The sequence below is a fragment of the Solanum verrucosum genome, unplaced genomic scaffold (genome assembly GCF_900185275.1).
Source record: "Solanum verrucosum unplaced genomic scaffold, falcon-dt-bn FXZP01000079.1, whole genome shotgun sequence".
In the NCBI taxonomy this organism is placed as follows: domain Eukaryota; kingdom Viridiplantae; phylum Streptophyta; class Magnoliopsida; order Solanales; family Solanaceae; genus Solanum; species Solanum verrucosum.
In genome coordinates this window covers 1-14,639 of record NW_026020368.1, presented here as the reverse complement: position 1 = coordinate 14,639, position 14,639 = coordinate 1, and the positions used below count along the sequence as shown (strand labels likewise).

General features: G+C 32.9%; 2 protein-coding genes across 2 annotated transcripts; one reads left to right on the top strand and one right to left on the bottom strand.

Moving 5' to 3' along the window:
- The first annotated feature begins 6,172 nt into the window (after positions 1-6,172).
- On the top strand, positions 6,173-7,783 carry LOC125838167 (uncharacterized). Its single transcript, XM_049517231.1, has one exon. The coding sequence runs from the start codon at positions 6,201-6,203 to the stop codon at positions 7,377-7,379; it is 1,179 nt and encodes a 392-aa protein (XP_049373188.1). The 5' UTR covers positions 6,173-6,200; the 3' UTR covers positions 7,380-7,783.
- Positions 7,784-8,934: 1,151 nt separating this feature from the next.
- LOC125837949 (homeobox-leucine zipper protein HAT4-like) lies at positions 8,935-10,887 on the bottom strand (the record flags this gene model as incomplete). The annotated part of the gene is made up of 4 exons (XM_049517021.1): positions 8,935-9,602; positions 10,095-10,174; positions 10,326-10,642; positions 10,722-10,887. Coding segments are annotated over 4 exons (921 nt in total), but the record flags the coding sequence as incomplete, so codon positions are not given.
- Between the last annotated feature and the right edge of the window lie 3,752 nt (positions 10,888-14,639).

Genomic DNA, 14,639 nt, shown 5'->3' with positions numbered 1-14,639 from the left:
AGTGAAAGAGATGAGATTCGGGAGTTAAAGAGTTTGAGGGAGAAAGAGAAGTGAATTTTGATTTAGGGCACCAAATTTAAATAGGTTGGGCTGGGTTGGGTTGGGTTTTTAAATTAAAATGTTTTAACTTAAATTATAATATATTATTTCGATATTTATTTAATAAAATTATCGTGACTCTTATGCAGGGACGGAGGCAGCATATAATGAGGGAGTTCATCTGAACCCCCTCGGCGAAAAATATTACTATTTATATATAGTTAAAATTATTTTTTAGGTATGTATATGTAACATTTGGCAATTTGAAATAACTATGAAAAAATTTGGAAATTGGAAATAGTCATTTTTGGAAAAATTTAAAAATCTGGAAAATTTGGCTAAGTGTGGAAATCAGTGAGTTTTTGGCCAACTTTGAGCAGTCGTAACTCCTAGCTCAGGATGAGTTAGGAGTAGTTCCAGTTATGGTTGTGAAGCTTGTGGAATGATCTTTCCAACGCCACCGAGTTTGCTCTATTCCGAGTTCGTATGAGCTAGTTATGGCCTTTGAAAATTGGGAAGTTGACAGGGAATCCGTCCGGAATTTTAAGGGCATTTTGGTCCTTTCCCTAGCCACTTCTTTTGGGATTATATTGTTGTATAGGGCTGATCTTTGGATCATTTTGTCCCATTTTAAAGAGAGAAAGTTAGGGTTCTTGAGAGTGAAGAAGAGAAGAAGGAGAAGAAGAAGAGAAGAAGAGGAGATCAACAAGTTTCCGTCGTGGAAATCGTCGGGGGTGATCCCTATCAAGGTATGTGAGTTCTTTGTGTGGGTTGATCCTTTCCCCACACACCGAGCTCATTTTTTATGACTTGAGAAAAGATTGGAATTGTTGTTGAAGTTGTTAATTGTTGTTGATGTTGTTAGTTGTGTTGTTGAAGTTATTGTTGGTTGTGGGACATGATTTGGTTGTGTGTTTGAAGTTGAATCTCTTGTATGTTGAGGGAATTTATGATCCTTAGTGGTTGGGGGATTGGAACCCTTGAAGTTAGGGTGGTTTAGAGTTGAAGAAAAATGGGAGAAAAGTTGAGTTTTTTGGGCAAGGGGTCGGCGCGTCGTGCCTGCCAGCGCGCCCCAACAGGGGCTCTGAGGTTTTCCCCTTGGGGCGGCGCGCCTCTCAGTACGCCAGCAGGCCTTCTCTGACGTTTTGGGTCTGGCGCTCCGCGCCTCTCAGAGCGCCAAGTTTTCCTATTCTTTCCATGTTTTCTCATGCATGTTCCTAGGTGTTATACCTATGTTCCCTAGTTGTTTCCAACACCCCGAAGTGTTTCTAAACATCCCGAACTCATTTATAAACATGCGATTATATGTCTTGAATCCATAATTCAATTCAAGGCGAGTTAGGATCAAAGTTAAGGGAAGTTAGAGTCAAGTCAAGCAAGGTTTAAAAGCAAGTTCAAGTGAGTTTTTAAAGTTATTCAAGAGTCTTTATTGAATGTTTTAGCTTCATTTAAGGCTCAAGTTTCTAGTCAAGTTAAGTAAAGAGTTCCAAGTTGAGTTCATTTCTCAAACTTATTAGGGAACTATGTATTCCCAAGGAAGTTTTAAAGAAATGTTTTTACATTTAAACAAGGTTGGAAACTGAGATTTCCAAAAGAGCCTTCGGGCTAGTTTTTGAGTAATTATCTCATATCAGCAGGAAGAAATATGTTTTAAAAACATAAGAGCCAATACATTTTTGGGAGTAGTATCGAGCACCGAATTGGGAGAGTGTTCAAAGAACCCACAGCTCCCATAGAACCATGTTTGCCACCATGGGTAGAAAATGATCATACTTTTTAGATGAATCCTTTTCCAGATAGACTAGTGGATCCATTAGGCAGTTCAGGTCTTATACCTTTGGCCGGGTATAAGATGCTCTGGCAGCGTGAGGTCGATCGTTGTATCATCACTATAGCTCTCATGTGATGGTTGTCGGTTAGAGAAACTCCCACAGCAGTTTTCATACACATAAAGTATTGTATTTTATATACATCAGTTCATTTGTATTTCTATATACATTTCAGGCTTATTGTATCTTTGTATACACACAGAGTTTATAGCAGGTTTTAAACAGTCTTTCTTTATATCACACTTGTTTTAAATTGCCTTATATTGAAAAAAGTCAGTCAGGTTGAGTTGAGTTGAGCCAGGTAAGTTTTTTTCAGTTTCTTCCAGATCTCCTTCTAGCCTTTGTTGCTTAGTTTCCAGCTCGCATACTCGTACATTCCATGTACTGATGCCAGTTGGCCTGCATCTTATGACGATGCAGATACAGGTACCCCGGATCAGCATCTTGCACGTCGTTGATCCAGCTGAGCAGTTCAGAGTCAGTGGTGAGCCTCTTTGCTTTCCGGAGGACTCAGTTGTTTTGTATTCTTAGTTTTGTTTTACTAGGATGTTGTGGGGTCTGTCCCAACATCCATCTCAGTACTTTAGAGGCTTCATAGACAGACGGTCAGTCAGTCAGTTAGTTTGAGTCTCTCTTTTGTGTATATATATGTAAATATTCTATTTTGAGACTCGAATTGCCTTTTTGGCTAGTTTTTATCAGTTGGTTGTTTATAACCTTTCTTTACATGGAGTTGTGTTGTTGAGTTAAGTTCCGCTGAGTTAAGAAGGTTAGGCCAAGGGTTCGCTTGGGGCTAGCAATGGTCTCCGAGTGCCGGTCCCGCCCAGGGTGTAGGCTCGAGGCGTGACAGTATAATAGATGTTGAATCCCCTTCCACTAGTTCGTGTGTTTACTTCTTAGATTTTAAACTCCCTTATTAAAATTTCTGGCTCCGCCACTGCTCGTTCGTTGAACCTCGAACTAAAAGATTATTTTTTCAGGGAAAAAAATCGAAACCAAAACAAAAAAAAGTTTAATTAAATTGTTAATGCAGCTCGGTTTGATTTTTGATTTTTGATTTTTCGATATCTATGCCCACTATTAAATATCATATTAAAAATAATTTTTTTGATATTCAATATTTATAAATAAAAAAAGAACTAAGACATTTGTACCGAAGTATATAATTAAATATACATTTCATATATATTAAGTATTATAATACTAACAAACATATAAAATAGTATAAGTACAAAATTAATTATTTAAATGTTGGTATTTTGCTTAGTCTGTTTTAATTGAAATATCTTTTTTCTTTTAATTGATTAATAAAGGAAATTATTTGTACTTTTTTGAAATATTTCTACATATATAAAGTTTTGTATGATATAATCAAAATGTTACTTTGAACAGTCGTAATTTATATTATGTAAGTATACTCATACAGTACCCTCGCAATACGCGAAGTTTAGAGAAATCATAAAATATTATATATTGCATTATATGTTGGATTTTATTAAACACAATTTTATAAATTTTTAAATTTAAACAATTTGACCTTGATTAGAAAGTCAACAGAGAAGAAAAAAAAATTCTTCATCTAAATTATCGTAAGATTCTGTATCATGTATAATTAAAATTTAAAATATGTTGATGAATTCATATTATTACTCATCAAAATAAGAAGAAGAAATTTATTTAGATTGTCATGGTCATATCTCTGGTGGGTTGTGAATAATATTAATTAGTCATAATATTTAAATTTACCCTTTAACTTGACCTTATTTTATATTTACACTTTCTACTTTTTGGTGTGTACAAATAGGCACTCTAACTTAAACAAGTTTAACAAATAGACACATGAGTCTTAGTGGCATAATACATATAGGACAGAAATTGTCATGTAGAACATGTGTATTTATATGTTCAACTTTATACAAGTTTAAATGTCTATTTGTGCATATCCAAAGTTAGAGGGCATATATGTGATTTGATGCCTAGTTAAAGGACATATATTTATGTATTACGTCTATTAATTATTAGCTACCTATTTTGGTATGCAAGGAGAGAACAATTGACGAAGAGTTAATGAGAAGAGAATTCTGCAATCGATACAGTAATTCCACTCCTATGCAATAACTCGCATATCATATGGGACGGATAACATGTAAAAATAGTTCAAATAACTTAGGGAGGAATTAAGGAGTTTCAATCATTAACTTCAAGGCAGTTCAACAATTCAAAGTTAAAAAGGTTGGAGAATCTGATGCTATATTAGTTACTGCATGTTTATTTTCATGGAGATCTTTTGAATTCAACTTTTGACCACCAGCTTTTTTCAAAGAAACATATTCCCGTTCCTGTTTTTTTCATTCGTAGTTCGACATTGTATAAAAGTTTGACTAAATTTAAATTTACGTTTTATAATATTTATTTCTAAGGGTAACACTTCCAATATTTTTTTTTTCTATTTTCAAAGCTTGAACGCGAGACTTTCCAATTAAGAGTCGAAGAGTATCCCACTTATTCCACCATAACCCACATCGTTTCTTTGTTAAATACTTATTCTAGTTTCCTATGCCTTACTTTAATTCTTATAGAAACGATGTTGAACTCATCCCAAAATAAGCTAATAAGCTTTGACCGAACAATCAAATATATAGCTAGCCCAATAACTTATTTACAGTGACGGTACGAATTTTATAATGTTAGAAGTCTTTTGAACGCAGATTTTTTTTATAAAAAACATTGTTTGATTATATTTTTTTTTTCATTGTTTGATTATATATTGAACTGATTCTTAAGTTAGTTTTTTTAAGGTAAATCTTTTAAGTTCGAGAAACTGGTTCAATATCAATTTTTCTAGTATAAAATCTTTTACTACATACAAAACTCTTATTTTCACAAAAATGAAACACTATCCAAATATTACTTTATAACTTTCAAATATTATTTTCTTAACGTAACTACAAAAATTCTTCTTCTATCTCCTACCCCGAATGCCCTTCCCCTCCTTCAAATTTGACCGTATTAGTTATAGGGTACAATAAAAGTAAATAATTTATTATACTAAAAATTTATTATACTAAATTATTATATGAACAATATCATCTAAAAAGTTTTTAAAAATTGCTAACACGTATCAATCTTTATTTTGTTCTATTTACGCCAAGCCTGAACTTTATTGATTTATTTTATTTTAATCATCGAAGTGTTTCAATTCTCAAAAGTAATTTTTCTTAACCTATGCAATGATTTGTTTTAGTTTGTTCTTAATGAAGGTACTAGAAACTAAAGGAGCTTTAATAAAGGGAAAAAGGAGAAATATATCTCGAACTATCGTAAATGGTATGTAAATATCCTCCGTCATACTTTTGGGACATTGGTGCCCCTGCCGTCCAAAAACTAGAGCATATATGCCCTTCATTCTAACGGAAGACTAAATAGGGACACATGGCGCAATTTTATCCGTCGATAAATGTCGGATCGGTGGATAAGATAATGACACGTGTATGTCCGTTAGTATAAAGGTATATGCTCTAGTTTTGGACGGCAGGGGCACCAATGTCCCAAAAGTATGACGAAGGGTATTTGCATACCATTTACGATAGTTCAGGGGTATATTTATCCTTTTTCCCTTTAATAAATGATTCTTTTTTTCCAAAGTGAGTCACAGTAACTAATTAATTTTACTATGTTGATTTGAATTTGAAAGTGAAAAATATTTTACATTTGGCATAATATATATTTTTTTCCTTTAATTTTGTTTCATTTCACATTTATGCACTTCAACTTTGAGTGTGCACAAGTAGATACTTGAACTTATATAAAGTTGAACAAGTAGACATGTAAGTTCTATGTGACATAATACACGTCGGACGCGTAGGACACAAATTGTCATGTAGGATGTCAGATGCCATGAATGACGGATGTGTTTATTTGCTCAACTTCATGCAAGTTTAAGTATCTATGCACACCCAAAATTGAAGATTATAAATGTCAGTTGAGGACATATTTATGTATTATGCCAAAAATAAAATATTCTTAACTTTCAAGCTCAAATCAAATAAGTATTGTCCAAATATCTAAATCGACAACAAAAAAAAAAACATTTCTTCCCTTCTTAAATACCATTTGATGTTAGCTGAGACCATAAGGGACAAGAATGAAAATAGTGGAGTGGTTAAAAGAAGAAATAAAGCATAAGTTGAAATCATGTCACTCCTCCCAAAAATCTTTTTTCATCATCTTTCACTTTTCTATACTTAGTCCCTAAGACTTCTCTTCTTCATCTTCTAATCTTCTTTTCACAGTCTACAACACAAGATCCAAAACTCAAGTTCCTTACTTTCAATGGATCAAGATTCAGTTCCTTACATCTCCAAAAAACAGAAACCAAACCATGCAGACTACCCTCGTAAGTTTTACAACATTTTTCCCTTTAAAACTATGCTACTTATCATATTTCTAGTTGCACTTCCACTTTTTCCTTTACAAGCTCCTGAAATCATCACCCAAACAGGAAATTGGGAACTTGTTCAGCTTATTTTAGTTGGTATAGCTGTTTCTTATGGCTTATTCAGTAGAAAAACCGGTAATGATAATGATGACAATAACGATGATGATGATGAGACAGAAAATGAATATTTATATAGTTCAAAGTTTGATAATGTTCAATCTAAATTACTTGATGTTTCATCTTTTTTTGAAAACCATCAAGATGAAAACAGAGTGAATAATTATCAATATTGTAGTGGTAAGCCAGTAGTTGTTGTTGCTAAGGAAAATGATGCTATTATTAGTTCAAGTTTTGTTGAAAAGCCTTTGCTTTTGCCAATTAGAAGTTTAAAATCCCCTGTTCTTGAGCCTATCTCAACTACTACTAATTCACCAAAATCCGTGACTTCATCTCCAAGAAAGATTGATCACAAAATTGTGAGGAAACAGAGTTTTAATAAATCCTCTGTTTCACATCCATCACCACCACCTCCTCTGCCATCGCCATCGATTGTTAAAAAATCTACTCTGTTGAGATCAAGCTCTATAGTAATGGATGATCATAAAGGTTCTTTTGGTAAGGAACTGAGGAGAAGTACTAAGAGTGTTCCATTTGAATTGAGCTCGTATAAAGGGAAGTCTGTTCGAACAATTAGGCCGTTCATTGGGGCTGCAAGAGCCAGAGTATATGCTAAAGATTTCATGAATGGGAAAGCAGAGGATGAAAGAAACAAAAAAGTTGATACACAGATGCAAGTGTTACAGCCAGCATTGATGGATTTTTCAGGGGAAGAGAAGAAAACGTCGATTTTTGAAAATGTAGTAGCGGAAAGTGATGAGGATTCAGACGATTATATTGAAGAGAGCTCGGAAAATGTAGACGAAGAAAGAAAATGTGTTGTTGATGGTAGTCCAGATAATGTAGACAAGAAGGCTGATGAGTTCATAGCTAAATTTAGGGAGCAAATTAGGCTTCAGAGAATTCAGTCCATTCGTACATCGGCTAAACAGCCTGCTAAAAAGCTAATCCAGTAAAAATATTCTTGTTCAAAACTGAGATGATACTATTAATTGATCACTTGCTGTGAAGAGTCTCACATCGCGTTTTTAATATGGGCTTGGGCAATCATCGCAACTAGCTTTTAGGTTTGAGTTAGGGTCAAGTCGTATATTTACTTGCCATTTGAAAAAGTCTTATGGTTTAGCTAGATATCACTTGGCACTACTGAAGTTGTCTTGTCCTTCTTTTTTTTCAGTTTGTATTTGAAGATTTGAGGTTTTTGGTAAAGATATTCTAGTATTGTAGTTATATAATTAGTCATCTATGTCTGTGCCAGTGGTTGATTTAGTACCATGAGGCTCATTGTGGTTATAGAAAAGAAAATCTTTTGGTTTTATGTTGATTATTAACATGGTATTGTAATTCTGTTCTTCCAAAATATGTCTGATGTTCAGAGAATTAATTCTTCATTTATGATCAGTTAATCACTATGCCTTCCTATATCAGTTAAACTATTTTATGATGGTTGTTCAGAAATAAGTGAGAAATTTACAAGAATTGGCTTTAAGGCCAAGTATACATAGTGTCCCATAATGTTAGTACCTAACACTAGGGGTGCCAAAAGAATGAAAATTCGATTCAACTGACCCGACTTAACCGTATCGAATTGATTTATATCATTTTGCAATAAGATTGTGGACTTTTATTTAAGTGTATAATCGTCCCGAATAATTGGGATAAACTTTTTAATTTTAAAAAAAAAAACATGAAAAATTTTCGAACCAAACCGAATAAACTAGGTCTTAGGTCTCTGGTGACTGGACGATTTTGGAGGTTTGTTTTTTGTTAGCCTTTAATTAATTAGGTTTAAAATTAAAAGATTATAATAAATATTCCATCAAACAATACGGAAAAATCCTATTAAAAGTTTAAGATCAAACAACATGACAACAAGGTTTTACCCTTAATAAAATGAGTTATAACCACACAAATATATATCACTTATTTTAGACCATAAATTTTAAAATCCTTTCTTTTTTATCTTAAAAGTCATGTCAAATCAAACTAACTAGTTTAAAATCAAACGGAGGGAAGCCGTAAACTCTGCATATTTACCAATGTGCATGATTGCGATTTCCTAGAACAAAAGCCCAATAAGTTCGACATTGGGCCGGATATCCATCTCCTTATTGAACTATTTAAGTCTACCTATTTGAACTTCGGACAACTCTGTAGTGAGAGCGTCGGAAAATATTTTTCTTTATACCAAACACACCCAGACTATCTTGACTATTATTGCATGCTCTCTCCCATTTCATATATTGGACTAGGACTTGCCTAACTTATATTATTTCGTTAATTTGAAATAAGTAATGAAATTGAATTTATCCAGTTTTGAGAAATTTATTATGTTTAATTCAAGCAAAAATCCCGCAAAATAAGGAACTAAATTCCAATAACATTAGGATACAATGGTACCAGGTTGTAATTTGTTTGTTTAAAAGTTCCCTTAATATATATAAGTACTAGTCTTTAAGAAGGTACAATTAATCATATTAAATCAAGAAACAATTATTGAACAAACTTTCCCAAAATTACTGTTAAGAGGCAGACATTCAACTACTATAAAGTGATTTGGAGTTTACATAAAAAAAAAAAACACTCTTTCTCCAGTCCCCACAAATAATGATGGGAAAGAAAGAAGGAACTAACTACAAAATTAAGTAAAATGGACTTACAACCCTAATTAGTCACTAAAACTAAAAATTGGAGGGACAACAAATAAAAGCAAGAGATTTTCTAGACCCCTCATAACCCCAACAACCTTATCTTATAACAAAACATTATATTCCTCCCTACACACATTATGGTACTTAATATTCACATTTTGTCATTGTCACTACTTTTGTCTTGCAAATGTAGGATAAGTGTCCATTTGACCATAATGCCCTTGTGAGATGGGTGTGGAGGATGGGCCCCACATGTTTAAGGGCATAGGTTGGTGATGCTGATGAGGTGGACCAACGCGATGAGGCGGGATGTTGACAGGTGTATTTGTGGGTCCCGTCGCGACATGCTCACATGAAGGGCACATGGTGAGGGTGGTGGGAGGGGTCATTTGCATGTAGAATTGAGGTGAATGCTTTAGTGACCTTAACTCTTGAACTTCCTTTTGTAACCTCCTGTTTTCATCTGTCAGATTCTCAACGCATCTCTTTAAGAATTCGCAGTCTACTTCTGTTTGCTTCAATTTTGTCCTGTATGTCCATAACAAACTATATTCAGCACTATTAATGTAGCTAAATAGTAGATTTCAAAAGATGTTATATAAGTGTGGGGAATTTCATTTTTCAAACGAGCACTCAACTAATCTTAATAAATATAATTTGAGAAATTAACTCAAATTAGCATGACAATAATGTTTTCTTGTTTAAGTGGAGTTGGAATGTTCACATTTCTCATTAATTATTTGGTACAACAACAAGTCAACCACATACTCGATACAGGTAATCTCACAAGTGAGATCCGACAATTATAAAGTGAGTGCACACATACTTTATACCTATACCTATCGAGAGGGAAGAGATTGTTTCCATTTCTCATTATTAAGTCCATGATTTGGTTTTCACATTTAATATGCTGTTCAATCTTTTGCTTCATTATTATTCCTATGATTGTCTATATTAATTTTGCTTATATATTGCAGATATAATTAAAACGTTTTAATTAATTAGAGACAAAAATCTCACCTAGCTCTCCTATTCTGGAACCACACTTCCACTTGCCTAGGCCTTAATCCCAGTCTCTTTGCCAATGCCAATTTTTGTTTCTGCACAAAAACAAAAAATCATCATCAATACTTGTAAAATTAATTTGAATTTCCGAAAATGCCCTTGAAAACGTCATTTCTTCTAATATATAGTATATATTTGAGTTATAAACAATATTTACCCATTAAATAACATTAATTAGAAACTTACAGGATTGAGGGTATGATGGTCTTTGAAGCTATCTTCAAGTACAGCGGACTGTTCCTTTGTTAAACGGAGTTTTTTTCTACAAGTTTCTCCGTCTTCCTCATCGCTAATACCTCGAGAGCTAGCCCTTTCCATTTCATTCTCCTCAGTACAGTTCCCTTCTCTTTCACTTCGCTTATTTCCACTCAAACTTGAAATAGTGCTGTTCGGAGACGATACGCCGCCTTCCTCCTCCTCCGCCGTCGCCGGCATCCTGTTCACGTCGATTCCCTTCAGGAAACTCCTCGTCTCCACTAATCTGCATGCCTCCGTGTTCAGATCTGCAGAAAAAATCGACTCATTTTTTAGATCAACATAATAAAAGTACAGACTCAGAGAATTTAAAATTAATTAACAAACCTGATGAGGAATGAGAAAATGGAGGATGAGTAGTCCAATAATTATTATTGAAGGCAGAAGAAGGGGATATTATTGTTGAAGGAATGAGATTTATGGTGGTTGTTCTCTTTTCTGCAGAAAAACTTAGGCTGAGACTCAACCCCAGATCTTCTTTCCCATCATCATTTTAATTACTAATTTCTCTATGTATAACTGTTTCTCAAACAAGATTTTTTCAGTTTTTTTCTTCTGGTAAGATGTGAGAATTAAATTGGACTTTGCAATCTGAAGAGTGATGGTGTAATGAAGGGGTTATATATAGGAGAATGCACTGCTTTTAAAAAAATATATATTGATAAATAAAAATACTTTCGATATTTTAGGACAGGGGAAATAATTTTTTATACTCCTAATAATTGTCATGTTATATTCCTCAATAGTCAAATTATACTTGGCTACATCTTAATTTAATTTATTTGGTGCCATTTAGATGCAAAGAAGTACGATATTTTTTAATTTAAAAATAATTTAATTTTACTTGATACAAAAGGTTAAGAAATAAAGAAGACTACAATAAAATTATGTTATCAAAATATCTTTTTAATTTTATATCTTATAATATGTAACCTAAAAAAATGAAACTAAAATATTATCAAAAAATAAGAAAATATCTTTTTTGAAAAAGATTAAAAAAAATAGGTCATTGGTTTAAAAAAATGAATAATAAATTGATTCTTACGCAGTTGCGAAAGTGGTCAATCATGAGTAAGAGGTTTGCAGAGTACCAATTATTATCACAAATAATAGCTTTTACCATATAAATTATTACTAGTATATGATAATTAATTAATTTTTTATTGTCATTTGTTATCGATATAGATCGATTCTTTATTACTTCTCTCCATTTTAATTGTTCACAATTTTACACGTTTTTTAAATTCAATGTTTTGAAAAATATATTAAAAATAAATAGGAAGTTAGTAACAAAAATAATGGTTTATTTTAATATAATAAATAAATAAAAATAAATCAAGGGAATACATACTAAACAAAAACAAAAAAAGGTGCCTTTCGTACGTCAATATCTTTCATGTAAAAGGAATTTATTTCTCAACCTCGTATAGTGCTGCTTTCACTTTGTTTTTTTATTCTTTTCACTTTAACTTGTTCTTATTATTGTGTAAGCAAACAGAAAGAAATTGGTCTTTTTGTTGATCAGAGTGATTAAAATCTTTCACAATATATAATCTTGTGGTATAAGATTGAATTGATCGATAGAATCTTGTATTAATGAGTCTTTGATGAGACTTTCTACGTATGTCTCATATGTAATCACATAGAGATTATTATCCACGCAATACTAATAACAATTTACAACTTATATATATATACCTTGATATAGTATTGTAGACAATTAAATTCGCGTCGAGAAAACAATAATCAAGAACGAAAAATTATAGCAACAATCGTATTTATTATTTCAAAGTGCGAGTGTTACAATATCTATGATCCCTCTGAATTCGCCTTTCAAATATGATTCAAGGGCTTTAAAGCTTGTTCTTGAATCTTTGATGAATTTGAACTTTGAATATCTTGATCTTGACTTTTGCTTGAATTCAAGGGCTTCGAGCTTGTTCTTGAACCTAATAGTCTTGATCTTGATCGTTCTTGAACTTGAATGCTTGAATCCTTAAACTTGTAGCTTTATAGAGAATTTTATGGCGTTTGTACCACGGATTTTCTCTAGCTTCTTGTTTAGAATTTTGTGTCTTCTTTTTGAATTATGAAGACCCCTATTTATAGTTTTAGAATAGAAGAGTTGTGATTGGAACAGGATTCCCTTCGGCCAATCAGATTTAAGTGACATGACATATGGGCTTTATGGAGCGGGCTTGTCATCTTTGACACACGTCATGATCCTATTGGCTTCTTGTTTGACTTGGCATGCCACTTCATTTGCCCACGTGGCACCAAAAAATGGGCCTCTAGGAAAATATGACATTGGACTTAGCAAATTGGGCTCAATCTACTGTAGCCCAAATCAATTAATTTTGACTTTAATTAAATCCATATTTATTGGACTTGAATAATTAACCCAATTATATTAATCAATAATTTATTTGGACTAATATATTTATGAATTTAATATAATTCGAATCATTTTATAAATTTATATTTAATAAATTTTAAATGATTACAAATGCCCCCTGCTTCAAGTCTTGTCGAGATATTTTATCTTTTAAAGACTAGGCTTGAAGCATTAACCGGTTACTAAATTGATCTTGAGTCAAATAAAATAAACTAATCCATGCAATTTATTTATTTAACATTTCACCGATTGCTTGGAAGATTTCAATCAATATTAAAAGTATATATATACATATTATACTGCCAAAACTTTAGGCATATACTTCAGATGGTCTTTTGGACGGGGAGCTAATATAAGGGCCCACATTTTAATTTTCCTTTATTTTTTTTTAATATAGGATTAATTGTGATAGAGCCACCGTTTCATGTCTTCAAATTTGTCAAGGATTAGGCAACAAATTATTTCAACGCCACCAACCTTTCCTAGTTTTATTCGAAGTGACCAATCGCCTTAGTTAAAAAAATGAATTATAATTGAACTAGGAATTATAATCCTACTCAATTTCATACTCATATATATATTTTATTATCTTTGTCAAAAAAGAATTGTAATTGAACTAGGAATTGTAATCCTACTCAATTTCAATATTTATATACATGTTTTATTGCCCTAGCCAAAAAGGAATTGTAACTAAACTAGGAGAATGATGTTATTCCCACCATATGACATCTATAAATAGACACATTATCTCCACAATTTTATCTTCAATTACAGATTGTGAGCTACGAGCCTATGACGAAAGAGGCATAATTCAAGGTAATCTCCCTCTCTTTTTCTGATTTTCGTCACTTTTTCTACAGCTTGACATGTCTGTCGTAGAAAATTCATATCTCATTGTAGAAAAATCAAAATCATGAACGGTTTGATTTTCTAGAAACTAGACTTCTCGATCTCTAACATATCCAAAATTCAGAATTTAATACCTTCAGAATCTTTTTAGATGATATTTTGAAGTTAGCTCTAGATTTGTCATGCTAAAAATTTCAGAGTTGTGCACCTTTACTAAAACTCTGATGTCTTGATGTAGGAACGACGAAATCACAAGCAGCTTGATTATTTCGAATCTAGACACAAAGGTCTACAATATATCCAAAATTCAAGATTTAATACCTTCAGAATCTTTCTAGATGATTTTTTTTTTTGAAGTTAACTTTAATTTCTGTCATGCTGAAAATTTCAGACTTGGGCTTTACTAGAATACTGTGTTTAACGTCCCCGCCTTGAAAAAAAATACTACTCTCAAGGCGTTACAAGGTCCCGAATACTTAACCAAGCTTGAGGCTTTACTAGAATACTGTGTTTAACGTCCCCGCCTTGAAAAAAAATACTACTCTCAAGGCGTTACAAGGTCCCGAATACTTAACAACTTGAGGCTTTACTAGAATACTGTGTTTAACGTCCCCGCCTTGAAAAAAAATACTACTCTCAAGGCGTTACCATGTCCCGAATACTTAACCAACTTGAGGCTTTACTAAAAATACTGTGTTTAACGTCCCCGCCTTGAAAAAAATACTACTCTCAAGGCGTTACCATGTCCCGAATACTTAACCATAAGGTGCGAAGGGATGTGTTTAACGTCCCCGCATTGAAGATCACTTACTTGAGGCTTTATAAGATCTTTTTAAGGATAAATCCGCAAAAAGGCCAGCTTAAGGTGCAAAGGGACAAATTTTGTCCACCTTAAGGCATGGAAATTTAAAGATCCTTTTAAGGATAAACCCGGAGAAAGGCCAGCTTAAGGTGCAAAGGGACAAATCTTGTCCACCTTAAGGCATGGCAGTTTTTTTTGT

What these genes read in the sequence shown, in the direction of transcription:
- LOC125838167 (XM_049517231.1), top strand. Translation starts at nt 6,201, where the DNA reads ATGGATCAAGATTCAGTTCCTTACATCTCCAAAAAACAGAAACCAAAC.